This window comes from Natator depressus, chromosome 12, assembly GCF_965152275.1.
Source record: "Natator depressus isolate rNatDep1 chromosome 12, rNatDep2.hap1, whole genome shotgun sequence".
Classification (NCBI taxonomy): Eukaryota; Metazoa; Chordata; order Testudines; family Cheloniidae; genus Natator; species Natator depressus.
In genome coordinates this window covers 10,659,035-10,686,868 of record NC_134245.1, presented here as the reverse complement: position 1 = coordinate 10,686,868, position 27,834 = coordinate 10,659,035, and the positions used below count along the sequence as shown (strand labels likewise).

Genomic DNA, 27,834 nt, shown 5'->3' with positions numbered 1-27,834 from the left:
CAAATGTCAGTTCAGGGCTCTCCTCCTAACTCCAACAGAAGCCCCTTCCTAGAAGCCTCTGCTGAAGCTGCAACTGTTCATGGCCCATGATTACCACCAATGCCTCACTAGTATGAGCGCCCTTGGGTGGCTCCTCCTATGTCTTATGCACCTCCTCCATGTCCATATTGGGACCCCAGGGCAGCTTATCACCAACAGTTTTCCAGAGCATCAGGTTCCACCCATCATAGAGAGAGGCATCCAGCATCACCTATTCCCTCCAGGAGGCCTGATCCTCCAGGGGAATCCTTTGAAGAACAGGAGGCTAGAGCTGATGAAGGGATTTCTCCTATGGCTAACATTTCCTTTTCATCGCCAGATGAAGCACTTATGCCTCCTCCTCCTCCATCCCTGGCAGATGATTTTAAACATTTCCAGGATCTGGTTAGGAGAGCCGCAGATGCTACAGATGACCTTCAAGGAGGTGACAGAGCCTCATCATAAACTGTTTGGCATCATCCATTCACCCTCCTCAACCTGCAGAGCCTTGCCTGTTAATGAGGCTCTTCTGAACGCAGTGAAGATCATCTGGCACACCTCAGCTTCTATTCTGCCTACATACAAAAGAGTAGACAAGTAGTATTATGTCCTAGGAAAGGAAATGTTTATATTCTTATCCATCACCTACTCTTTGATAGTTGACTCAGTGAATGAACATGGTAGTTAGCACCATGCTAAGACAATGCCTCATGACAAAGACCACAAGTGTAGGGACATACTGGGGAGAAAGTTTAGAATTGCCAGTTATCAGGCTTTGATGGCAAACAACAACCATGTGAATTACACCAAACCGACCTCTTTTGTGGACCATCTACTGACAGAATACAGGGAACAGTTCCAGGCAGTTATTGCAGAGGGCCAGCTACTTTCCAGGACAACCCCGCAAGCCTCCTCTGAGCCGCTGATACCTCCACCTGTTCGATTGCTTCAGCGGTGGGAATGAAAAGAGCCTCCTGGCTCCAACTCTCTGAATTTCTGAAAGAGGTCCAGAGTACAGTACAGGACCTTTTTTTGATGAGTCCAGCTATTTGCAGATGGCATGGAGGAGTCTCTGTGAACACCGAAAGACTCTAAAGCTACCTTAAAAAGAAAAGGAGTACTTGTGGCACCTTTAGAGACTAACCAATTTATCTGAGCATAAGCTTTCGTGAGCTACAGCTCACTTCATCAGTTGCATCTGATGAAGTGAGCTGTAGCTCACAAAAGCTTACGCTCAAATAAATTGGTTAGTCTCTAAGGTGCCACAAGTACTTCTTTTTGCATACATTTTGTTTCTTCTTCTTTGAGTGTTCAGGTGTTTGGATCCACCAGTTTTTTCCCAGAGGAACGTCATTCTTCAATGATGTGCTGAATGGATGGAGTATTATTGGCAGCACAGGGCTGGTTCTAGAAAATGATAAATTATCTGAAAAATCAGGCCCCAGGGCTCTCGAATTGGGTACCCATTTTTTCACATGAAGGTCTGTGCTTCAGTTGCCCTTGAAAGAGGAGTTGTGAAGCTAAATCCGTCAGTGTCTGTGTAACACGCAGATGCTAAATAGGACTGAAAGGGACTTCCTGGATCATCTCATGGAGTCCCTTGCTATTGCAGGGAACAGTGTCATACAATCCTTTTCATAAATTTATCAAGCTTCATCTTAAAACTGCCCAAAAGTGTTGTCTATGAAAATGAGAGAGTCCAGAGATGTCCAAGAAGACAGTGGTACAATACAGTATATAAAGCCATCCTAGCAACCCCCAACAGGCTCAAATGCTGGTTTAAAACAGACTTACATGGAATCTGCTCATAAGATTCGCCCTACGCAACCTTGGCATAGGAAAAAGGAGATGATGATCTGTTGTATTAATTTAGATGGAATATATGGGCCCACAGAGTCAAAGGTGTTAATATGATCCTGTAGCTGTCCAACATTAAATGATTTTAAACAAAGTTTGATATACAGAGACCTCAGCCTGCTAAATATTATGGCAAACAATTAAAAATCCTTTAAAACCTTTTATTAAAGATACAGAAAATAAAGAAAAAACAGTTAAAGCATTTGAAATGTAACATATTAAATAAGGCTTTCATTTTAACAACATCCTTTGTTCCCTTTCCTTTTCTCTGGAGTTAGTCTTTAGAGGGTATTCTTTTTGGGGGGGAAAGAAGAAGTTAATTGAGAGAGGCTGGAGCTACCATTGTTGTTAAAGTCCGATCCTGTTTCCTAGAAAGCAAAACAAGACACACACACACACACAAAAGCAGAAGAAAGAAAGAAAATGCAGGTTCTTTCTCTGGTGTTTACTCTCAATTGCAACTTCACTGCTGGAAAAACATGGGCACAGCATACAAGCTTTTCAACCACTCCAAGAACTAGAAAATGTATTCAAGCATCAGGCTGTTTAGGGGATTTTTTTTATCTGCCTCTGCTCACAGGCTTACAGTAATGTTGCAAAATATGCAGTCTTGGCCAGCTAAGCCGGACTCTTGTTAGAGGACAAAAGGAGAAGCATAGGAAATAGAAGAAAAAAGGTGGGGAAGAAAAAAGACACATTGGATTGGGGTGACAAAGTCTCACATTCCTGGTGGCAGTAAGGATTCAGCCAGAACTGGTGGAGGTGGCAATGTCATCCGAGTTCCTCTTAGATCGGTCTGGTAAGGACAGCTCTTGGGATCAGGACTACGAAGGCCCACTGATGTTACAGTGGATCTCAAGGATAAATGACGGTGGCAGCCATGATAGTGAAGCTTGCTCTTTCCCCTTCTTTTAGTCAGCTGTTGTCCCCCTTCACTTCCTCTGTAACAACTTTGATCTCAAAGCTTCTTTTATTTTAAGGACACTGAAAGGGAGTGAAGGGCAAAATAGTCCATCCTCCCACTGTTTTGTCCACCAGCAGGCCTAATTTCTGACACCAATTTTGATTAATTGATTTCTGGTCTTGCATTGTTCTTGTTTATGTGGCGTGCTCGTAACACAGTCCTTGCATTACATAAGTAGGTGTTTTTGTTTGGACTGATACAGTCTGTCTCTGTCTCTTTTTTGCATCTTTTCCCACCAACATTTGTTATTATAGGCTATTGTAACATTTTATTAATTTTCATTCAATTTTCAGAGATGAGCTCTGTCAGAGCTCTTTCAGAGATGAACTCTAGGGTAAAGATGTGGGGACCTGCATGAAAGACTCTCTAAGCTTATTCTTACCAGCTTAGGTTAAAACTTCCCCAAGGTACAAACTGTTTTACCTTTTGTCCTTGAACCTTTATGCTGCCACCACCAAAGTGTCTAATAAAAATAACAGGGGAAGTGCCCACTTGGAAACGTCTCCTCCCCGCCCCCCGCCAATATCCCCCCAAGCACTGCACCCCCTTTCCTGGGGAAGGCTTGATAAAAATCCTCACCAATTTGCATAGGTGAACACAGACCCAAACCCTTGGATCTTAAGAACAATGAAAAAGCAATCAGGTTCTTAAAAGAAGAATTTTAATTAAAGAAAAAGTAAAAGAATCACCTCTGTAAAATCAGGATGGTAAATACCTTACAGGGTAATCAGATTCAAACCCCCCCCCCCCCCAGCTTTGACAGTTTCTTGTCTCCTCAGTGGTCATTTTGGTCAGGTGCCAGCGAGGTTATCTTAGCTTCTTAACCCTTTACAGGTGAAAGGGTTTTTCCTCTGGCCAGGAGGGATTTAAAGGTGGTTAGCCTTCCCTTTACATTTATGACAAGCTCACAATTAGGGTAAATTAATTAGGTTGTTTGCGCCCACTACTCCAGTTGGAAGGCTGTTCCAGAACCTCACTATGATGTTTAGAAACCTTCTAATTTCCAGCAAAAATTTATTCCTGGCCAGTTCATACCCATTTGTTCTTGTGCCAACACTGTCATATAGCTTAAATAGCTCTTCTTCGTCCATGGTGTTTACAGTGGTGCATGCCATAGTAAAGCCCCTGGGGAAACTAATAATTCTGTAGTCTATGAATGGTTTGAATGGTTAGCAAGCCTATAGCCTCATATCAAACAATGAGTATAAAATGACCATCCATTCTGAGAACTGAATGGAGTGGAGGTCCTGTGGACAAAATAGTTTGCAATCATGTAATTAAAGACTGTATCATAATGCGTATAGAACCGTAATTCTGGAACTTCTTAACTTAACTTGCTTTACTTTGCAACCTTAATATTATACAAATTACATATAAAAACTACATTTAAAGAGAGTGTAATTCACCCCTTTGCAGAGAGCCAGCAGAAGGTCTACAAACCATTTAAGTCCCACTTCAACCTTATGTCAAGGACTTACACAGTGTATAGGCTTTGTGAAAGGTCTCTGCACAGAGGGTGAATTTTATTCATACTGTCCAAAACAATACCAGCCACTTTACATACAAATAGTAAGATATTCCTTTCCCCAAATTGTTTAAATATACACCCTGCAGTAGGGGAAAAGATGAAATACAAGGGCTTGTTTGGGGAGAGGGGGGGTAGGAGGGATTGGAGTGGGTTATGCTTTTATTCTTTTTATCTCCCTCCTGCGTATATTGCTTTACGTCCCTAACAGTGTTCGTTAACTGCACGAGAGGCATGCAGCATTCAGAGTATCTATCTGTAAAGTTAAATATTGTTTTAAGAACATTCCCTTGTACTCAGGCTTTTTTACTTCGTGCTTCCCATAGGAGACACTACTGTTCGATGTGAGCAACTTGATCTGCTTCAAGATTGGCTGGCTGATTTCCGAAAATCTACCTCCTCCTCCAGCACAGCCAATCCAGAGGAGCTGGTGGCTTTTGATGTGATCTGTGGAGACCTCAACTTTGACAACTGCTCATCTGGTAAATCAAGCTTTTTCCCTTCCTCTTGAATACGTAGCATCACAGTGAGCTAGTAAGTTGTTGTAATGTCACGTCTAACTGCTTTAGAGCAGTGATCTGCCATTGTATATGGCTTTTGCAATCACATTTAAATAAGAATAAACTGCTATAAAAACTTTTAAAAATGGGAGTAAAGATTGTTAATCTGAGTGGGCAAACCCAATGTTTAAGAGATACCTATTCATTAAAGGGGAGATTTCTAAGGCACAAAGGGCAGTTCTATCATTTGTGCCTTTGACAATCTCCACCAAAGTCTAGAAGAATCAGAAAGGTGGCTCTTATCTCCTCTGCATTTTTATTGTCACTATGGCACCTATATACCCTTTCTTTCTAGTTACTAATGTATATCAACAGGCATATAATCACGGGGTACCTGTGGAAAAAATCTTACATAACTATGTAATTGAAGACTGTATCATAATGCATACGCACAAGGGGGCTGAATTAATGTTCCGAAGGCAACTTTAATTCTGGCATTTACTAACTTTAAGGACTTGAATTTGCAACTTTAATATTCTTTTAACTTATTTTTTGGAAGTTATTCCTCATATGGAGGGCAGAGGGCACCATTAAAAATAGACATTTACTACCAATAGATGTTAAATTTACAGTGGAATTAGGAGTAAAGAATATCTCACACACTAAGATAAAGTCAAACATGGTACAGTAAATGTTGTTTTTAATGGCATGAACTGTATGTGTTTGTATAGATTTGCACAGTGTGTATAGGCAGTTACATAAATAGATGTGAATTAATTTTAACTGGCTCATCACTATACTAGCTGGGCATACCACAGAAATTAAAAAACAATTATTACCAGCAATTGGCACAAATCAAAAAATCCATCCCAGCTTCTACCACTAGTGCCAGTTAATGCGGGATCCCTTCCAAATTATGTTCTAAAAGTAAGAAATATTCCAAGTAAAAAAAGTCTAGCATTATGTTCCAAAAGTACGTGAACTTGGACTCTGGTGGACTGTAAGAGAGAGCAAATTCCAGAACCAAAGGCTGTCTACTAGTGATGTCCTACTGCTTGCTCAAAGGAGTTTAACCCTGGGCCCAAACAACACAAGCTTTGCCAGAACAGCAGCTGCTCTGAAGACTATAGGGAGAGGGGTCGTCTAAGACAGCCAGCATTATAGATACTAGCTATCACCACCAAGAAGCAGCTTGGAAGCCAGGACAGGGTGTAAAGCACAGGTGTGTGTGTGTGTGTGCGTGCCCCACTAAATAGGCAGGTAATTGCAAACTGCTCTTGCTGAAGCATCCAAATGACTTCAAATGGTACCCTAAATAGAACACATTATAGCAGTGCAGCCTGGAGATGGCCAAAGGCATGGAGAGGGCTACATCTGAGAGGAAAGGTCAGTGTCTGAGCTACCACTACTACATGGGCATACAAAGAGATGGATCCACTAGGATCCTCAGAGTGTGAACCAGTAAGACAAGGGGTGGGAAGAACCATGATCACCACGAGTCTCTTAAAATGTTCTCTATTGTGCGTATTGGTTTATACTGTGCTTTTAGTCAGCTAGGTTAGAGATAAATTCAAGTGTTCAGATTGGGATCTAAAGTTTAGGACCAGCAGGTTTATGGATTCGTAGTCACTGTTCATGCCCATTTGCTTAGTGGAGATATTAGTGTCCATAGGGAATCTATCCCTTCTAAGGAAGCTGGGTGTACCAGTTATGTCAAAGAAAAAGATACCTCCAGTACAGTCCAAAATAACGGCTATCCTCTCATATCATGTCTTTGAATGTGCTTTTCTTTTGAAACGGCTGATGAGATCGATATAATGCTGATCACCACTGAAGAGGTTAGTTAATCTGGTTTGGGTAGATAGATGTTCAAATGAAAAAATTCAAAATATTGACTGCCCCTGCATTGCCTAGTCTGGTCTCATTTGTGCTACCACTTGGCAGCCAGGACTGTCAGGAGATGAATAACCTACCATGCTCAGCTTTGGATCAGATGCTCACGGTCAATTTAGTTATTGCATCTCCAGTCTCAAATGAACCCTGAAGTTGAGCAGAAAGGTATCTGAAGAACAGAACATGAAGTTGGCAGACACTCTGAGCTGGCATCTGGAATTATGAATCAGCATTCTAGAAATGAAAGTCAAGATTTATTGACCGGAGTTTATTAGTAAAGCAAAAATTTCCCTATACTTTATTGGCTCAGAGATAAATCAATTTTAGCTGAACTCAGATACAGCCAAATCAGAATTCAGTTATTTACATGCTTGTGTAGCTTTGCTCCAAATCTTAAATAAAAGAAGCTTCCTGGCTTGTAAACATGATCATTTCAGTCAATGAATGAGCTAGAATAATCTTTTTATACACTATGTAGCAATTGTACAATATAGTATGTGCATTCTATCCAAGTGTCAGATGTTACTTGGTTGACAATCTATTTTTATACTTGTGAAGCTGGGTTACAGTGGTTGAGTTTTTGTAGGCATGTTTGCATAGGGGTTTAAATTATTGAAACTTAACCATTGTTAAAAGGGATGCTATCAAGGTAAAAACTGTTCTTAGATGTGTTGCTAACAATTAAAATTATTAAAAGCATTTAAAATCTTTTACTTTTGCTAGCTATGAAGTTTACTATTTTGCACTTTTGAAATGGAAGTTGAAATTAAGTTGATCACTTTCATTTTCTATTTATAGTCAGTCTCACTTTTTGGTTCTCATGCATTAAATTAGAACAATGCTGCAGTATTTGTGTTTATAACTTTGCAGGGGAATGTTTTTAATTTAAAAAGTCACAGATCTTTGTTAGGTAATGTACTTTAGACCGAAAATGTAGGTTTTGTATTTTTAAGTACTAAATCTTGATATTTACCAATTTTGCCTGTAAAGAGTCTGGAAGGTTTTAAGGAAAAAAATATTAACTGAATATTTTTAGACATGCCAACTTTCTTTACAAACTGTGAAACTGTAGAATAGTTTGCTTGCTCCCGTGAAAATCTAGCTCTAACTCTTTGTTGAAAGTTATACCATTAATCCATCTTACATTCGCAAGTTCCTTGGTCATCCCATGTTTTAGGGTCATTTGCAGCAAGTCAGTTGTACCCTAGTACTAGAGAGTTATCACACTTCTAACATCAGTACATTGAATTCTCAGTTATCAGGAACTTTATTATAACGCTGTCTTTAATGTCAGGCCAATGTAGTATGACTCTGATGGAAATCTATTATATTTTAAACCTTTCGCTATGAGATAAAAAACCGTTCAATGAGAGGGGCTAGGCTGTACTTCTCAGCCATGAATAGTAACAATTGCTGTATGAAAGTGGATTAATCATCACAGAACGTTATTCCTTTCCATGGCTTCGCTGATGAAAGTTTATAGGCATATGAAACCTTGTGACAGAGCAAAACTTGGAGAAATAAAATTGTACAGATTTCATCTGGTCCTTAAATAAAAATACCTGAACAAAATCAATAACCTGCTGAGATAGGAGGGATTTGGTTTAAGTGTACCTGTCAAGTCTTAAATACCCTAGTTTTCTGATCCTCTCCAATTCCTCCAAGATGTCACTGCTAATTTATTACTGCTTAGCCCCAGAATCGTCTTGTGGTTCTAAAGACGGCAGCTGAGATATTGCGGGTGCAATAGTTGAAATAGGGGTATCAGTTCTCAGCTCAGTAAGATACACTGAACAAAATGCAAGAATGGGATCCTGTGGCCCTATAGCTAGGGACAAAACAGATACAATGACATAAGAGCCTGTAACAGCCCCAGGTTAGTAGATGGTTAGTACAAATGTGGCTACAGACTGAACATTCGTGTTTCCATTTTCTGGCCCCTTCTAGTTGGAATTGAGATTGTCACACAGCATCATCCCTTGCCAAGAATAATGTTGCTGTCCTGTAGAAGCAGGTCTGGTTTGCTCTTGTTGATGCAGATCAATGTCCTCCTTAGGTGATACATCTAGCTCAAACTTCAAAGAAGTTCCCCCTCCCTCGTTTTTGAGTGTATCCATTTTCATACACATTTATGGATTTTGTTGCCTTGACAATAGACTGTGACAAATGACATCATTAGTTCCAAGTGCAGGCATTTGTGAATGTTCCAAGGATCCCTAGAGGGAACTTGAACTGTTGATAAGAAATTCTAAAATCTAAAACGGTGGAAGTGCTGCAAAGAAGAAAATTGTCAAGGGACGCTTTCAGTTTAAAAGGTTTTAAAAAATATTATTGGATTTACAGCAGTGTTGGTATTTTCAGTCTGAGGGTCTGATCCTGCAAATCCTACTAGATATGAGATTTACTATAATAAATAGTGTACCCTGAATTATAATTCTCCTTGATCCAGTGCCAATAGTACTAGTTTGTTACATTAAATAAGCCTAGAGGCATATATTTGCTATTAGACTTGAAGTAGAATAATTGGTACTAATTGTACTCTGACAGAAATTAAGCATTGAAAATGCATGTAGTATTCTGGTTGTAATTTGTACTACTTTAATACTCGGGATAACAATATCACAACACAAAATACCATTTCTCTGTCTCTTTCAGTCTGTTATGTAACCTAAGTATTTCATGAACAGTGCATCTTGTAAGGCAGTCATACCACAAGCTTCTAACTTCAACAACTGCACTGCAGAAACTATATACATACCCAACTCACCATATGTATTGTCAATATGAAGCCAGCGGATCTAGTTCTGCACTGCCTAACATTTAATACCTACATTGTGTAGTCATTTACATCAGTACATAGTGCAAGGCAATGGAGAATCAGGCCCATTAATTGCTCCCAAAAATCAGATGGGCAGGATTCGGCGGTGAATCACTTTTTGTTGTTGTTTAGACATTTTCTTCTGTTTTAGAGTGCTATATTTTCCAACAGTGAATCTTTGTACTTAGTGGAGGTTTGTTGGCAGGAGCATTTGGAGAGTTCAGGAAGTTGAGAATAGGATATTAACTAATTGTATACAGTAGCAGCAACCAGCTCCAATGACATTAGGGCTCCATTATGCTGGGTGCTCTATCAATGCATAGTAACAGTAAGGGCTAGATTTTTAAAAGGTATTTAGACACCTAAAAATGCAGATAGGTGCCTCGTTGGAATTTTTCAAAATTAGGCAATGCCTGACTCCCATTGGGCACCTCTAGGTGCCCAAGTACCTTTAAAAATCTGGCCCTAAAGAGTTTAGGCTCCTAATTAAGACAAGATGCAACAAGGCAGTATAATGAGGAAGTAGAAGCTTGGGGTGGAGAGGACCAGGGATAGGAAAGTGGCCTATTTTTCATGATTTACAGTTTTGGAGGATTTGAGATATACAGGTAACATTTTTAATGCCATTAATCTCAACGGGCCTAAGGTCTTTCACCTTTAGGTCACCAGTTCAAATCCAGCCCAGGTAGTTAGTGCCCAAAAGTCATCATTTGCTGTCTGTTCAATGGGCCAGTTGAAATGAGTTATATTAACCCAACATGTGCCACCCCCACAACTGGCACTAATTGGTATGCTGTTGGCAGTCTTGCAGAGACTAGAAATTGAAAAGGCATGGAGACTGGTCCCTCCAGGACAGGGGTTATGTAAATTACCCAGGCAAGGTGGGAAATCTACATTGCCATTGCCTGCAATCAAACCTGTTTTGAAGATAAATAAGGGGCATCAGTTCCTTCAGCTGTCGACTTAGCATTAAACTAGTGATGAAAGGGAGACATTTAGGAAATACTTTTGTCAAATCTGAGGACTAAGATTTAGAAAATTTATAAAATGTAGCTCATAGTTAAGAATCTTGACTACTATTGTGATTTTTTGTGTGTGTGTGTTTAAAATTCATTACAGAATGTTGCTTATATCACCTTAGAAACCAAAATGAAATCAGGTTCCAAATTAAATTAGTGCTGCTGTAGTCTTGAACAGAGAGGTTGCTTCAGAGTGATGGAAGGACCCTCCTCTCCCCTCCAGGGGCACGAGCTGAGGACACAGACTGGAGAGTCAAGTTTTGCTTTTGCATGGTACCAGTTTTTGCACTGTATTTTAAAGCTTGCACTATGTGATTGATTTGCTTTTCCTTGGACTTGTTCTTTCCTTGCAGAGGACAAGCTGGAGCAGCAGCACTCCCTGTTTACACGCTACAAAGATCCATGCCGGCTTGGTCCTGGGGAGGAAAAATCATGGGCAATTGGTAAGGTTTTGTCTCAAAACTGTCAGAGGCAACCTATTTTATCCTTATGTGGCCCTGAGACACCACCTGCAGGCAGCATATGGTATAATTAAGGGGGGACTAAATATTTACAAACTATGGTTTAAAAGTACTGTCCTCAACCCGTGTCATATCTTTTGCAAACCTCAGAGTGCTTTATTGTACTATACACTGTACCCAGATAGTGGATGAGGTGATCTCTACCAAAACGCAGCCCCTGCTGGAATTGAACATGGCATCAGTTTCAAAGACTACTCAGGTACCCTGCCACAGTTTAGCAACGTTAAAATTAGTTTTTAAAACCCAGTTGAACCATTGTGGTTTCTTTGTATTCCAATTCTAATCTCTCAGTTGCACCAAGCTATTTATACGTAAACTGAAGTATTCAGCTTATGATCTGACTCTTCCAGCCCTATTAATTGCTGATATTATAAACCATTGTTTGTGACAAGGTAATTAAACAATTCCATTGGCACTGTTTTCATTTTCACATCCAGTTCAAACGGCATACCTTAGGAAAAAATTTATTCCTGGTGTAATTCCACCGATTTCAACTGAGTTTCACTGGAGATTACTTTGCCCACTGGACTTCCACTGAAAAGCTTTAAAAACAGGAGTGGAGGAGGATTCACTTTAATTAGTTACCTTTATTTGACTGATTGAGGAAGTGGTTGTATTTAGTCACATGTGGAAGAAAGTAGACAGCATGATTCAGGAAATCTGAGACTTGGAAAAGCTAAAGAGAAGCAGATCCCTACAATCAAGACCCATGGATTTCAGTGGAGATGGAGTCAAGGCAGTGGTTTACCCAGACAGCATTGCAGAGGTGGTGATAGAAAAAATTTCAGATGTGGACACTTGGCTGCTTTTAAGGGTTAGGTAGAAAGTACAAATATACAGGGTTGGGAGGAGGGTTTCTGGCAGTTGAGAGGGAGTCTCACCCCAGCTCCCTGCTGTTGAAGCCTTTTGCTGATAGCCTATATACACTAAACCCTGCCTCCCTGCAGCCAGTTTTCAACTTATCAGGGCCTGGAAATAGCAACAGGTGAGGAACACTGAGTGTACAGCTCTGCTGTGGGGAAGAAGGAGGAAGAAAAAAATAGACCATGTCTGCAACAGAGTGGGGGGTAGGTCAGATTGGGTAGTTTGCCAGGAAGGTTTAAAAAGCTCGGGAGGGGGGAAGAGGTTCCCTGTAGGAGGCAAGGGAGAAGAGACACAAAGGGATCAGAAAGAGGGAGGATGGAGGATCTGAGTGCAAGCATTCCCATCCTCATTGCAATTAGAAGGTTTTTTGCATTCGTTCTGAAATGGAAGAGTCCCATTAGATCAAAAGCATAGCCTGCATGGGCAAGATACAGTCCCTGAAGGGAGGACATGTCCAAAGCAAATGCAGTCGGTTTAAGATAAGGGTGCTAAGTGAGTATAAAATGCTATCAAATCAGAAAGGAACACTTTCTGATTCCACTCCCTTTGCACAGCTACAAGTAATTACGCAAGGTGCAAGTAGCAATAGATATGCTGAGTTAGTCACGTGTTCTGTTTTGTTCACAGGTACCTTGTTAGATCCTGAAGGATTGTATGATGAAGAAGTGTGCACTCCAGATAACCTACAGAAGTATGCACTCATTTTCTCTTTCACTATTAATTGAAAAGCTAGTTTGTCATTTTCCATTTAATATTTTAATTCAGGTTATAAGTAACTAAAATTTATTATCTGATGGCTGTTTGGTGGCCTTTGAGAAATGTTGCTTACCTTTGATTTGGCAACAGCAGCAGAGGTACTAAGGATTTAATTAATTCTAGAAACTGTACTTACTTTGCATCTCCATAGGTGGTCCTGCCTGACCCACAGGAATACTGTGAATGTGGCATAATGTAAATATGTATCGATAATAAGAGGTTAAAGCACTATAGTATTACTGCCCAAGCCAGATAGGGGAGTCATGCTGTCTTATAGCCAAGTGGAAGACTTCAGATTCTAGAGATGTAACTCTGACATCTTTAACCAGCACTAGATTTACACCAAACCAGTTAAAAAATGAAATGGGTGTGTGGGGGGACAGAAACAGGACTAAGTAAACTCTGGGTCTAACCAACCTTGAATTTTGAGGAAGTTTGGATCGTGACTCCAAAACCTGTGGCTATTAACCATATTATCAAAAGAGGTATGCACTATAAAATTCAAAGCTGGCTAATATTCAGTGAATTCACACCTCTGTATACATTCGGTTTGTTGGAACAGGACAACAAAACAAAGGTCTGAATGCTACTAGTCTGGCCCTAACACAGCCTGTTTGAAGATCTCTCCACACCTGACCAGTCCGGTGGACTTGGTACTAACAATGAGGGAACTGGCTGAATAAAATAACTGGCCCAAGAACTACAACTCAACCCAGACTAACCCGGTGAGGTTATGTAGATGCTGTCATAGTAGTGGAAAGCTCCCATAATTCATTGTACATAAACCAACCCGGGGGGGAGGGGGAGAGAAGATGATCATTACATCAAACATGCCATGGGGGGGGGAAGCTGAGTATCAGCCAGTAGTACTGGCCTGTACTTGCAGTTTATTTTCATGGTATGTTTGATTTAGCTATATGTCTTGGGCATGTTCCAACTCACTGCTGCAAAAGACCACTTACCAAAGGCTGACAAAACCTGAGGAGACATTTCTTTAAGGACTATACGAGACCTTAGATAATATACTGTTGAAGCAATTCCGATGCTAGTTTAGTACTTTGCTGAGCAACATCTTTAACAGACAAGCATGTGCTTGTCCTTTGGACATTGTCTTCATTAGTAGATTGTATAAATCATAATGATAAGTACAGAAGATCCAGCTGCTGCATGGTATCAAAACATACTTTCTACAGAATTTCTGGAAGCAAGTCTATAAATGAAATATACTACAGTGATAATAAGGTTGTTTGAAACTTGGTTAAATATGTGAAACAAAGGTAGACATGAAACTTAACTAAGTTAAAATTTAGTTGTATGGAACTTACAGATTTTAAAAGGTAAAATCTATGCCTAGCTTATATTCAACAATTTACAAGCTGTAGCCTGTTTTAGGAACACCTTATTAATCAGCAGTTAGGAGCAGTTATTAAGGGTAAACTTCTCAACAGGCCTCCAAAATCTACAAATCTATTTACATTTGCATATTTGCCTGTGCAAGCCAAATGACCCCTCTCTTACATGCACATTTGCAGGCACATCCATTCAGATGTACAAGATGCAAAACTATCCTGTACTAAAGGCATTTATGCAAGTAAAAAAGAGGGGTCCAGTTGTCCTGCACAGGCAAATCTGCACATGTAAATATGCATGTGCACATGATTCCCCATTTTTTGGCTCCAAGTGCAGGCAGGGAGACTTACAAACTGGAGCTCCCTAAAATTTTTGTGGATTAATTTTCAAGGGCTCCTTTGGGACAATTTGTCATTGAACAGATTTACTGTTCCTATTAAAATAAAAACAAATATACAAAAACCCCAACCATAAAAGGAGCTATTTGCATTTAGTAATGAAGATGGGTCACATTGATAAATGGTTTATAAAGGATTAATACTTATGTTACATACATGAATAGGTGAATAGTATAGATTGTTATAAGCAACCCACTGAACTCTTAATTTATTAGCCATTTATTCAAACATCTGTCATTTATTAACTATCTAGAAACTATTTATGTGCAACCGTAATATAAAGTATGACTGAAAGAAAGGGTTCAGGAGTTTTGTTACAGGATTAAATGAAAGACCTCTTACCTGCCAAGATTAGCATTGGGGTTCTTCTTCTCTTGGAACACTTAGCAATTCCCTCATCCTCTGAAGTCCTCATCCAAAGCCTACTGAAGTCAGTGGAAAGAAAAGGAGTACTTGTGGAACCTTAGAGACTAACAAATTTATCTGAGTGTAAGCTTTCGTGAGCTACAGCTCACTTCATTGGATGCATTCAGTGGAAAATACAGTGGGGAGATTTATACACACAGAGATCATGAAACAATGGGTGTTACCATACACACTGTAACGGGAGTGATCAGGTAAGGTGAGCTATTACCAGCAGGAGAGTGGGGGGGTGGGGGGAACCTTTTGTAGCGATAATCAAGGTGGGCCATTTCCAGGAGTTGACAAGAACGTCTGAGGAACTGCGGGGGGGAGGGGGGGAGGAAATAAACATGGGGAAATAGTTTTTACTTTGTGTAATGACCCATCCACTCCCAGTCTTTATTCAAGCCCAAGTTAATTGTATCCAGTTTGCAAATTAATTCCAATTCAGCAGTCTCTCGTTGGAGTCTGTTTTTGAAGTTTTTTTGTTGAAGAATTGCCACTTTTAGGTCTGTAATCGAGTGACCAAGGAGATTGAAGTGTTCTCCGACTGGTTTTTGAATGTTATAATTCTTGACATCTGATTTGTGTCCATTTATTCTTTTACGTAGAAACTGTCCAGTTTGACCAATGTACATGGCAGAGGGGCATTGCTGGCACATGATGGCATATATCACATTGGTAGATGTGCAGGTGAACGAGCCTCTGATAGTGTGGCTGATGTGATTAGGCCCTATGAATAGATATGTGGACACAGTTGGCATTGACTTGAATGGACTTTTAATCAGGCCCTAAAGGAGGACAGGGATTTTCATAACTTTTCTGAAAGTGATTTAAGGCTTTAGAGAGGCCATCCCCTATAGGAGGGAAGCATTGGAACTTGGATTCTTCTTCGAGTAGTGTCCCTATGGGTGCTCCACTTTAGGTGTCTGTGAGCCCCAGCACCTCTGTTCTGAGATTTTTGGTAGCAGTGTCCTGTTGAGCCCCCGCATGTGCTCTCCCTCCCTCGTGGTCTGCCTCTTAGCACTGGGGGGGAGGACCCCCCTCACTTCCTTCTCTACCGCCTTTGGCCTCTGAGGGAAGGAGCAGTTGTCCCTTCCTTATCTGTGTCATTAGCATAAGTAGTGTTTGTTTTGTTACCTTTGTTCTCCCTAAAAGTACTCAGGCTAGTATTTTCTTTTATTTTATTTTATTCCTTTGGTTTAAAAAGAAAAGAGAAAAAAGGAAAAGAACTTCACTTTCCTTCCCTGTCTGGGGGCATTCCCCCCTCTCCCCAGACATCTAGTAGACTCATAATTATTTTCTTTTTCAGTTTAAAAAAAAAAGTAAAGACGATGTTCTTCTTCATATTCCTCCCTGCTAGAGGAGGACACCCCCTGTCCAGGGGCTTGCCCGGCTCTCTCTGCCCCAAGCGGTGCCTCTCCTGCCAGGAGTCAGTTCCTGTAATGGCCAGACACTCACTGTGCCTGGGAGACCCTCACAGAAGTGCTTTACCTGCCACACCTAAAACTGCAGCCTCACAGGAGCTGGGAGCTGATGTAAAAATTCTTCCCTATGGAGAAAACACTTCAGACTGCAGGGGACTCCGGTGGGTGTTGACCTCGGATCATCCATGGAGCCTTCACTTCAAAAGGGGTTGAGTGGTGAAGAGGAGGAGAGAGAGAGAAGAAGGAGCCTCCAGTAGACTCCCCCTGGAAAAGCTCCTCCGAGCAATTGGCCAGGCAGAGGGGCGTTCCCCAGTGCGGCCATCTCGGTAGGACAATACCACCAGAGGAACCTCCTGCTGTGAGCTCAGCTGCCGCTGGGGGTCAGCACCGAAGCTCTGGAAGCTGAAACCTGAGAAGGGGCTTCCTGCTGTGAGCTCTGCCCTGCTCTGAGCTCTGTTCTCTGCACCTACAAGGGGCTTCTGTAAGCTCTGTGCTGCTCTGAGCTCTAATCTGGGCAACTACTGCACCGAGAGGGCACAGTTACCGTACCATCTCTAAAAGAGCGACACAGAGAAGCCCTGCTGTCAGCTCTGCTTCTGCACAGAGACACCAGAGGCTTCCACCTTCATGCTCTGAGGCAATGGTACCATCCCCTAAGGAGAGGGGACAATTACTGTACCGTCTCTAAAAGAGCGGCATAGAGAAACCCTTTGGTACCAGATGCAACAAAACTCCCATCTAGGAAGTGTTCTGTACCTTCCCAACCCTTGATGCCGACTTCAGACACTCCTCCGGGGGGGTTCCGGATGAACCCATGGTAACACAGGTACTCTGATAGACCTGTGGCCTCAGTACCCAGAGAGAGACAATTACCATACTGTCTCTAAAAGAGTGGCACCAACAAACTTTTTGTACTGGGCAAAACTCTCATTTAGGAGTGCTCTGCCCAACTATCGGTACTAACAATGTACCACGGACCCTTCTCGGTGGTACCAAATGAACCTGTGGTACTGCATGAGCTCTGGTACCGTGGAGACCTGATGATTGGGGAAGAGCCACAATCCCCATTACTTGGTACCAGGACCCCGGTATCGAGCACATCCCGGCACCCAGAATCGCTCTTAGCATTGGGCTGTATACTGCCAATACCCCAGTCAGCGGCACCCTTACCCACTGACGAATCTGACACTGGCAAGGAGGAGATCATTCCCTGGCCCCTCAAGGTGGCCCACCACCACACTACAAGGGTCATCCCCAATTCCATCACGCCAACCGCCCGTGCCTGCCTTCCTGCCTCTTCCTCCCAAGGCCATATTGTAACTCTTTGGGTATATACACACACATGGCGCGACCGTCTCAGGGAGAGTCCACCAGATGGTTTGCTACAGCCTGGCACCTGAGCCAGGGCAGGAGAGCACCTGAGCCAGGACAGGAGAAAGCTTTTTCAGAACAGGAAAGAAGGGGGAAGGGGAAAAAAAACACACCTGAAGAGGAAGCTACCTCTTCTCCTCATCTCTCCCAGATGAGACTGTGCTGCCCACCCCTCATCACTAGGTGAAGATTTAAGAACTTTCTGTATCTTATCAAGAGGGTGGCAGACGAGCTGCAGATTCCCTTACAGGAGGTGGCAGATACCCATCACAAGTTGGTGGAAATTCTGCACACTACCTTCTCATCTAGAACTGTCCTCCCAATTAATGAGATGATTCTAGATCCTGCCAAAATCATCTTGCAGAGACAGCCTCCATCGCACCAACCAGCAACAGAGTGTAAACAAAAACAACCCTACATCTCTACCCAAAGAGGCAGACTTTGTTTTCAACATCTGCAACCCAACTCCATCATAGTGGATGTGGTTAATGCTTGAAGCAAGCAACATAATGCCAAGTCAACTCCCTATGATCAGGCTTCGCAAGTTGGCGTATTCATCAACAGCATTACTGTTTAGAGTCATAAATTACCAAACTGTCATGGCCAAAACAATTTTGTTAATCTTGGGAAACCCAGGATGTTTCTGAAACATTACTGGAAACACAAAAAGAACAGATTCAGACCATTCTTAGAGAAGGTCAGTTAATAGTTAGACCGGTCCTAGAGACACCACTGGATGTAGCTGTTACAGCTGCCCGCCCAGTCTCCATGACAGTGGTACTGAGGTGGGTTGTGGGTTTTTTTTTTTTTTTTTTGTTCGCCACACCTCTCTAGATTGCCTAAAGAACTACAGACTTCCAATTTGAAGGGCCAAACTCTTTGCGGAGAAGACAGATTTTCTCTCCACATCCTGAAGGATTCTCGGACCACACTACACTCCTTAGGAATCTACGCTGTGGAACAGAAGAGAAGATATACCTCTCAACCACACCACAGATCACAATCTTCTCAGTACTCACCATCTCTGTGCTGTTATGAGCCACAGTGTAAGAGGCCCAGGTCTCAAAAGTGAGAACAGTCTGCAACCCAGTCCATGACCTCTCAAACTGCCTCTTATAAGCACTTTGAGCTGATCGGGGGCCTGAACAATGATAGCATCAGCTGCCATCTATACACCTGTCACACCACTCAGAAGTCACCTTACTTCACAGCAGTTAGGACCAGCTCTAGAGCAAAGAGATTGATTTCTAGCCCTGAACTTACAAGGTGCCTACTTCCATATCTCAGAACAGTCATTGTGCAGGAGATTTCCTACTGCTTACCTTTGGGGCAGGATCATTATAGGTACAGACTGCTCCACACAGGGTAGTCTCCAAGGTTCACTTCATTGTAGTGGCATACTAACCCCGGTACAGTGACTGGACTGTATCAGGACCAACCTGATGTAGTACAAGCGAGAGTGCTCCTCTTACTACCCACGTTCACCACCCTGGGACACATGTCTCCCTAATATGCTGGGGAGCTCATCCACAAAACAACAAGGTTCAGGACAAATGGCCTTCCACAGAAATGACCTTCCATATCACTCTTTTGGGGCTGTCAGGAGTGCCTGTGCACAAACTCTGCCTTTCATTTAAAAAAAAAAACAACCCACACACACAAAGGTTATGATAGACTTTATACAAAACATACAGGTCACATTAACTGCCAAGGAGCTGCCAGATCGCCCTCCCTCTGCAAGACAGCATTCAAACTTTGGAATTGATGCACCCATCACAATGTGCTCATCTCAGCTGTCTGTCTACAAGGGATACAGAATGGGATAACCAACAGTCTCAGTTGGAATTTTCTCATGACAATGAGTGTATACTGAATTCACAGGTGTGTCAAGATATAGCCCCCATTGGGGAAACATTCATTGATAGTTGCCCTCATCTTCCGAGCGGACAGGGCCCACTTCTATGTCTTTTCCCAGTTTCCTACCCTATCCAAGATTCTGTTGAAAATTCAACGAAACAAAGCAAGAGTTATTGTGATTGCCCCTCTTGACTATGACAAGTCTGGCTCCCTTACCTGACGTAGATGGCAACGTGCCCTCCTGTTCCTCTGATGTCAGCCCATTCGTCACCCGCTCTCTCAAAACAATAGGCTGACCCTTCACCCCAACCCATGGGTCCTCCGCCTCCAGGCTTGGATCTTTCTTTGTTCCAAGGCTTAGAAGCAGAATGCTCTGACAAGCTGAAACACATGTTACAACACAACCACAAGTTGACCACTCCACATACCTATCTACAGAATGGAAATGACTCCAAAGTTTGTACCATTCCAAACGGACAGACCCAACCTTTTTTTTTCCTCCCTCTTATTTTTTCATGACGTTTTAAACTCTCACTCAGCTCCCTTAAGGTACGTCTCATGGCGAAAATGGCTTCCCACTTGGAGTTTGCTCAACCACTAATGCGTAGACTCTTTAAGGGCATTGGAACTCTCTTCCCCCATGTGACACCACCCACTCCAGCCTGGGACTTTAATCTAGTTCTCAGGGCTTGGACTAGACCTCCCTCCGAGTCCAGGGCAAATTGTTCTCTCTTACACCTGTCCATGACGACAGCATTTCTAATTGCCATCACCTCAGCTAGGCACATAGGAGAAGTAGCGGCCCTGATGGCACACCCATCATGCACGGCCTTTGTCTTTAAAAAACAAACAAACAACTCTAAGGCTATATGCCAAGTTTCTCCCTACTTTTTCTGCACTTTCCATATGAATCAACAAATCCATCTCCCTGTTTTTTCCCAAAACCACATTGTGACAACTGGGAGACAATTGTGCATATGCTAGATATTAGAAGGACATTAGCATTCTACTTGGACAGGACTAAGGACTTCAGGAAATCCCCTAAACTCTTCCTTTCGTCCACAGAAAGATAAACTCTGTGATAACTCCTCAAAGACTATCCAAATGGGTCTCTAGTTGCATTAATTGCTTAGCAAGGGCGCAACTTGCTTCCGTCCATACACACTCCATGAGATCAGTTCCTACCTCAATCACATTCCATAGGGATACCCCTATCTCTCCAATCTATAGAGTAAGGATTGAGGCCTCTGTCCAAACTTTTGCAGAACGTTATGCGATCACTGAAGATTTGGCCACTGACACCATCTTCGACTCCACAGTACTCTCTGAAGTAAAAGACTCCGCTTCGAAGTCCCAGCCTCCAGTGGTGGGTACTGCTCCGGAGTCACCTAAAGTGGAGTACCCATAGGGACACTACTCGAAGAAGAAGAGGAAGTCACTCACCTTGTGCAGTAACAATGGTTCTTCGAGATGTGTGTCCCTATGGGTGCTCTACAACCCACCCTCCTCCCCTCTACTTTGGAGTTCTCTACAGGGCTCTGTGGTAGAAGGAAGTGATGGGGGGGTTCTCCTGTGCAGTGCTAAATAGCCTTGAGGCAGACCACGAGGGAGGGAGAGCACATGCGCGGCTCAACGGGACACTGCTATCAAAAATCTCCAATTAGAGGTGCAGGGGCACACAGACACCTAAAGTGGAGCACCCATTCAGGCACAAATCTCGAAGAACCATCATTACTGCACAAGGTGAGTAACTTCCTCTTCAGGCCTTGGCCAGTGATTTGCAGGTACTATTAATAACATTTATCTGTAACTTTAGAATCCACATTACAGTAATGATTTTAGATTGATTAGATTTTTAAAAGCATTTTAATTAACTTTTACAAAGCTCATTCATAACTGATATGCATAGAGAATCTAAAATGGTATCATCAGCATAAAGATAGAGAGGAGCTTCCAGCTGTCCGACTTATATTATTAATGTAGATGGGAAACCAGATTGGGCTTAAAATAGATGCTTGTAGAAACCCTTCAGTAATAAAATTTGGCTGTGATATAAACCCATCCAATTTAACAAACTGTTTATATTGGCATAGGTAGCTCTGGAAACAGTTCAGCAAATCACAATCAATGCCAATCTCCTACAGTCTATTAATAAAATCACCGTCCACATCATTAATTGCTTTAGACGAGTCAATGAAGGTACAGCACAGACTTGTCCCTTATTAAAAGGATAAGTAATGGGAACTATCATATGAGCTAGAACAAGCCTGACCCCCTCATTAGAAGAATATAATAAGCATAAATAGCGAGCAAGCTGTTTATTAACTAATCTTTCCATAAAACTGGGACAAGTTAATAAGGTAGATATTGATCTTTTACAACTTGGACTCTACGTTGCACCATTGTTCAGAGGTGAACACACTTCCATTTTGAAAGAGCCTTAGCTGTAAAGCTGAGCTTTTAATTTAGGGCAAGTAATTTCTTCTCTCAGAAGGGGAAAATTACCCTGATTCAGAGAGCCAACACAAGGCCATCTGCATCATTTAAACACCACACAAGGTCTGTGGGGGTGGGGTGGCGGGTGGAGTATTCACTGGTTTTACAGAAGTACCGGAGCTCTATACTGGAACAAGGTCTCCATAGTCCAGCACAGAAGGCCGCATTAGGGACCAGGCAAGAGATGGGATTCAGATCTACATTTATGAAGATTCAGTGGCCCCAATGCAATGTGTGTGGAGAGTGTGTGGCCCACAATTCCATGCCACAAGCTGGAACAACATCAGCAGAAGGGCTATGGGGCCTACACAGTTTCCTGCCTCCCTGGGTTGTGGGATGGCTTACCCAAGCTTTGTGCAGGTGGAGTGAAATTGACTCCAGAATGTCAGATACCAGATCACATTCTCTCACTCATGTATCATACTTTTTGCAGGTGTTGTTTTACTGTGTGGATTCATCAAACAGTCTGATATTCAGTATTAAAAATGGGCTGTGCGGATTAGTTGTGATTGGCCACTGTAGTCACATGCTCTAATTGGAGGAGTCATAAATTTTGTAATAGGCAAGAAGGTTTTTAAAAAAAGCCTCCTAGGGGTATTAAATCTCTCAAGGAGAAAAGATTCGGAAGATTTTTTTTAAACCCTTTCTCCTTCCTGTGTCCTAGGTCCTATCTGAGGCATCAGCCCTATAAAGTTTAGATTGCTGTGTATATCATATTGGCATAACTTATTACATTCACATGGAGTAGTTATGTGCTACTTCTGTGGCATGGCATACACCCTGCTGTATCAAGCAGCATCCCCTCACATATAAATTATACGAATTTTACTGAGCATACAAATTTAAAATTCATTGTCCTGGAGTATTTGAGATGAAAATTCCTTTTCCATAAACATTTGTGCAGATAACGCAGTCACTGAAACGGTCACAGGAAGTGAATATAAAAGTGTGTGTGTGTGTCCCCATCCCAGTATTTGTCCAGCTCTGCGCAGCTTTTGCTCAACTTCATTATTTAATTTGCGCTTCCCAAGTCTGCGTGGGCTGCTGCTTTTCAATAGAGGTCAGCTTGATTATAGCCAGATCACTTTCTTGAATCTAAATGAGACTTTCACAAAGAGCACAATTTTCAGAAACAAGCTGTAGAATGAACAGTCTGACTCTCCATGTAACAGGATCAGAATGTTTAATAAGCTAATTTAACACAATTAAATTACATGACAGTCCAAATTTGAAACATCCTATATGAAAGAAAATTTCCCTTTATAAGATGGTTACTAAAAATAATCTGTCTGGTCTTAGATAACTATCAGAACATTCATATTTAAATTAGTCAGAGGAAACAAATGAACTGCAATACATTTATATTCCATAGACTTAATAATCCACCATAACATGGTATGGCTGGCTATTATCTTGTAAAGGTGGGTAAAGTGCTTCTTATAAGAATCAACTTTAGCCAATTATAATTTGCATTTACTCCCAACTTGCCAAAAAACTAAACTGTCCTCTTAAGTGTTGCAGTTCTTGCCTTGTCCCAGTTCAGATTCTTTTGAAGGAGGGAATTTTGAGAGATGATGATAAAACCAGGGACTATTTTTCTTCCTAACATCAAATCATTTCATAAAAGAGTCCTGTACTTGTCACCTTTAACACACACACACAAACACTAACTACTAAACCCTTTCATGATCATTTTAAAAAGCCAGGACATCAAAATGTCATTTTTTTTCTCAAGATGAATTTAAAGGCTTTGTACCTGCTAGGACCCAAGTTCATGGCTCAGTGTTTCTGCTGCAACAGTTGATGATGTAGCTTAATGATGTAATCAACTTTTACAAGGGAAACCACAGACCTCTGAGCTCAGGTTCTGGCAGGTAAGTAAAGTAAATCATTTTCAACTACTTGGTTTTGGAAATCATTTGTTTGTACATTTTAGCCCAGATTTTCATAAGAGTGCATGCACAAAAGGGTGTACTTATCTGCATGCCTAAATTAACACTCAAAATTTCTGTGATTGCACGTGCTGATGACCAGTTAAGTTTGATACCTGCAGCAACTCCATTTGCAGGCTATCTGCAAATGCAGTAATTGTATATACCAAATTCACATGGTGGATCTTTATGCCAATATTCTACTTTCCTTCCCAATGCAAAACTCCTAGTGACATCAGGGTCAGATCCACACACATAGTGGGATATCAGTATTGAGACTCATTGTGAGAACGTCCAAGCAGAACTGTTCCCTCAGTCAGCTGTAGATTAATATAATCTTATGCTGTAAAATGCATTCCTGAAATAATGGATTTCACTCCACTACTATTTACACTGTAGACTCCTCCGGACAGCACATAACACAATGTGCGTGCGCGGGGGTGGGGGGGGCTGCATTAAAAATACTGATGATAGCTTATTCTACACATAGGGGTAGAGCTGGGAGATATTTAACAGGCTTGTGTTTTTTGTAAACCAGGGTGCTGGAAAGTGAAGAAGGGAGGAAAGGATACGTGGTCTATCCCACCAGCAAGAACCATAGTTCAAGTCAAAAGGGGAGGAAGGCATCACTAAAAGGCAGTGGGAGGAGGATTGACTACATGCTTTACACAGAAGACGGTGTCTACCTGGAATGGAAAGTGGTGAGTTCTGCCGTGAAGTGAACTGTAACTCAGAATGTAAAGTGCTTGGATGGCACATAAGGCCCTGCAGATTTGTGCATAGGGCTAAATTCAAACTCACATCTCCAAAGGGAACTCACCATTCAGACCCTCTCTCCTGCTTCTGTCCTGGGAGGTCTGGGACTTCTTGGAAGTGAGAGGTGGTGGCTTGGAAGTGGGGTGGGATAAAGAGGTTAACCAGCTACTTACGTGTTTAAGCAGCCTAAGATAATGTTTGCCAAACTTCCATGAGCATGGGCTCTGTGCAAGAACGCATCAGATCTCAAAAATAGCCTCAGTTCAAATGGGTTTGATTCTAATATCTCACATAGCACCAGTAAGTACATCCTCTACTTTACCTTATTTCATGTTTATATAGTGACTAGCATAATGGAGTCCAGTCTTGGTAGGGGCCGCTAGGGTGGTAGGATTTATTAGCTACAGTAATACAGATAATACTGCATACGGATTCTTGGAAAGTGGAAGGATGTTACAAAATAAAAATGGGAATTTTTTCCCCTCCAGCCTTAAATTTGGCAGGGGTAATTTTGTGGGGCAGAAGGTGCTTTTTCTTATGCCCTCTAGCATTACTCTCTAGTTTTTCATTTGATGGTCACCAATTTTTGAACTTTTTGCAAAACCTTATAGAATATCCTGGCCAGCGTAACACGATGATGATGATAAAATAAATACACTGTACTTCCAATGCACCGTGAATCTGGGAGGCCCTCAAAGTAATATTAAACCTGTTTGCTATGTGATACTATATGCGGAGCTGATAAAGCTGCCTATTCTTAAGGCTGCCCAAAATGTCTCATTATACGGCCACTGAATGAGGCAGAAGGAAAAAAATGTGATTGCATACTTAAATATTATCATAATGTATGTGTACAAGGGAGCCAAATTAAGATGGCATGTAGTTTTTTGTGAAATGATATAGTTGGTGCAGATAGGGGCACCCTATGATGCCCGCAGCCATATGCACAGTATGAATAGTGCATACCACTGGCAGTGGTGAGGAAGAGCGGCACGGATAGCCCTGCTGCCCACTCAGGTTTGGCCTGGCAGCCCTTCAGTCATGTCTTTTTGGCCAAAATTAAGTGAGCAGCATTGGGACCACAGTGCACAGGGGTTGCAACACTCCTCAGATTTTAGCCTGTGGCTCCTTCGTCATGATGGAGGGGCTAAAATTTGAGTGGCATTATGACCCCTGTACACGTAATGTAGGGGCTGTGGAGCTAAACGTGAGTTGTGTGGGGACACCTTGTGCAGCATGTCGCAACACCAGTTTGGCCCTACTGTACCACCCCATTTGCTCCATCATGAGAGAGGGGCCATGGAGCCAAACCTGAGTGGGTAGTGGGTGACCAACACTGCTGCTTTGGGGCCAGCTCCCGCACTAGGGCTCCCGGCCACACATGGAGCCTCCCCCTTCTTCGAGAAGTCTGTCTCCCTCCTCAGAGATTGGAAGTGACACTGCACCTGGGCAGGCCGGGCTGCAAGGTGGGGGCTGAGTGGGGCACAGATTTGGTGGATGAAGCACTGGAATCAGCAGCTGCATTGGGGATGGCTCCACAGAGACAGATGGTGGAAAAATTGTTGGGGCATCCCTGGAAACATCAGTAGTTAAAGTTGCTCCAACACTTCCCATCAGAAGGCCCTGGTTTTGGTTCCTTATGATTTTGCCAAACTTCAGTCAATTTGGGCTGACATTCTCTGTGCCAGATGTCAGCCTGATGGAATTTTTGGGGGGAAAAAAAATAGTTCAGCTCTTTCGGAGATGGAGGTGAGGGGAAAATACTTGGTTTTGTCCGGGTTAAAGGATTTGCATAGCCATTTTGTTGACAAGCGCTAGCTCCTCCATGCTTTGAAGCAAGAGTTTGTGATTTGACCATGGGGGGGAAGAGGTGTGTGCCTTTTGCCATTCCTGTGAACAGCTATCCAAATTATGAGCCTCTGAAAGTCTCAGTTCACAGATGCTCACAGGCTCATTAAAGTTTGGCAGACAAACTGTCTGAAGGTTCTGTTTGCACTGGGCATGCACCACTCAAGGGCTGTGGGGACTGAGCAGGACTTTCCCTGCTATTGTTCCTCCTGGCTGCTGGGGACCATTGTGACACAGGTCCAGAACTGGGAGCAGAGAGACAGTGTCTCCTGTGCTCTGAATATCTCAATGCTCCTGCTGCTGAAGCCCGGGCAGAGGAGGAGGAATCAACTTGACTTGAATTCAGAGGGGTCAGGAGATGTGGAGGGGAGAGCCTGGGATGAGGACTGGGACAAGGACAGATTGGAGGGCCAGGTGGCAGAAGGCGCTGTAATAAACTAGAGTACACTCCTCCAAATCTGGAACTGACAACAGTATTCCTGAGTCTCAGTATTCTTCTAAAGCAGTCATTCCCAAACTTTAAACAGCCCGCGAATCCTTTTCACTAAATTGTGAAATCTCGTGAACCCCCTCCTAAAAATGAATATTTCCAGGGATTTAAGTTTAAATTTTCTCCGCACTCCATGGGGCTCCTGCTGCTGAACCCCGTTGACCGCCCCAGTCATCTCTGAGCTCGGGCTGCAGGTCCCGCTGACTGCCGGGGCTCAGGCTGCCAGTCCCAACTGCCCTGTCCCGCTCTCCGTGGGGCTCGGACTGCCAGCCCCACGCGGAGTGCTGGGGTTCGGGCGGCCGGCTCCCCTGCTAATGGGGGTAGGGCTCGGGCTGCCAGCCCCAACTGCCCAGCCCCGCTCTCCCTGGGGCTCAGCCTGTCTGCCCTGCAACCAGGTCCCACCTGCTGCCTTCAATGCCCAGGATCCTCTGGCCGCCATTAGTGAAATTTTTCTGGCAAATCCCCTGTAACGTTCTGTGAACCCCAGTTTGGGAACAACTGTTCTACAGCTAGCAGATAGCTTTGATGCCCACTGGCAAAATGTGTGCCGTATCTCCCACCAGTGGCTGGCCACAGAGTTTGTCAGCTTACTAGTGCTATCAAGTGTTCCTCGAGTAGCAGAGGTCTGTGACATAGATTAAAAGTTCTAACCCTGTTGATACCAATATGGTTACACATGACAAAATTTGTTTTTGCCTGTTTGCTGCCTTTTTCTTTTTAAGGACACAGGAAGTTACATTAAAGAAGGTTTAGGTTGCTAAGCACTCATGAGT

The 27,834-nt window shown here is 42.6% G+C and overlaps 1 protein-coding gene across 1 annotated transcript in view; it reads left to right on the top strand.

The window, feature by feature from the left end:
- The window catches only part of SMPD3 (sphingomyelin phosphodiesterase 3), a 248,842-nt gene that overhangs the window by 215,587 nt on the left and 5,421 nt on the right, over nt 1–27,834 (top strand). Inside the window, exons 5-8 of the mRNA XM_074968581.1 lie at nt 4,691–4,846; nt 10,948–11,037; nt 12,607–12,670; nt 24,506–24,668. Coding sequence (XP_074824682.1) covers nt 4,691–4,846; nt 10,948–11,037; nt 12,607–12,670; nt 24,506–24,668 — 473 coding nt within the window. The remainder of the gene's footprint in view (nt 1–4,690; nt 4,847–10,947; nt 11,038–12,606; nt 12,671–24,505; nt 24,669–27,834) is intronic.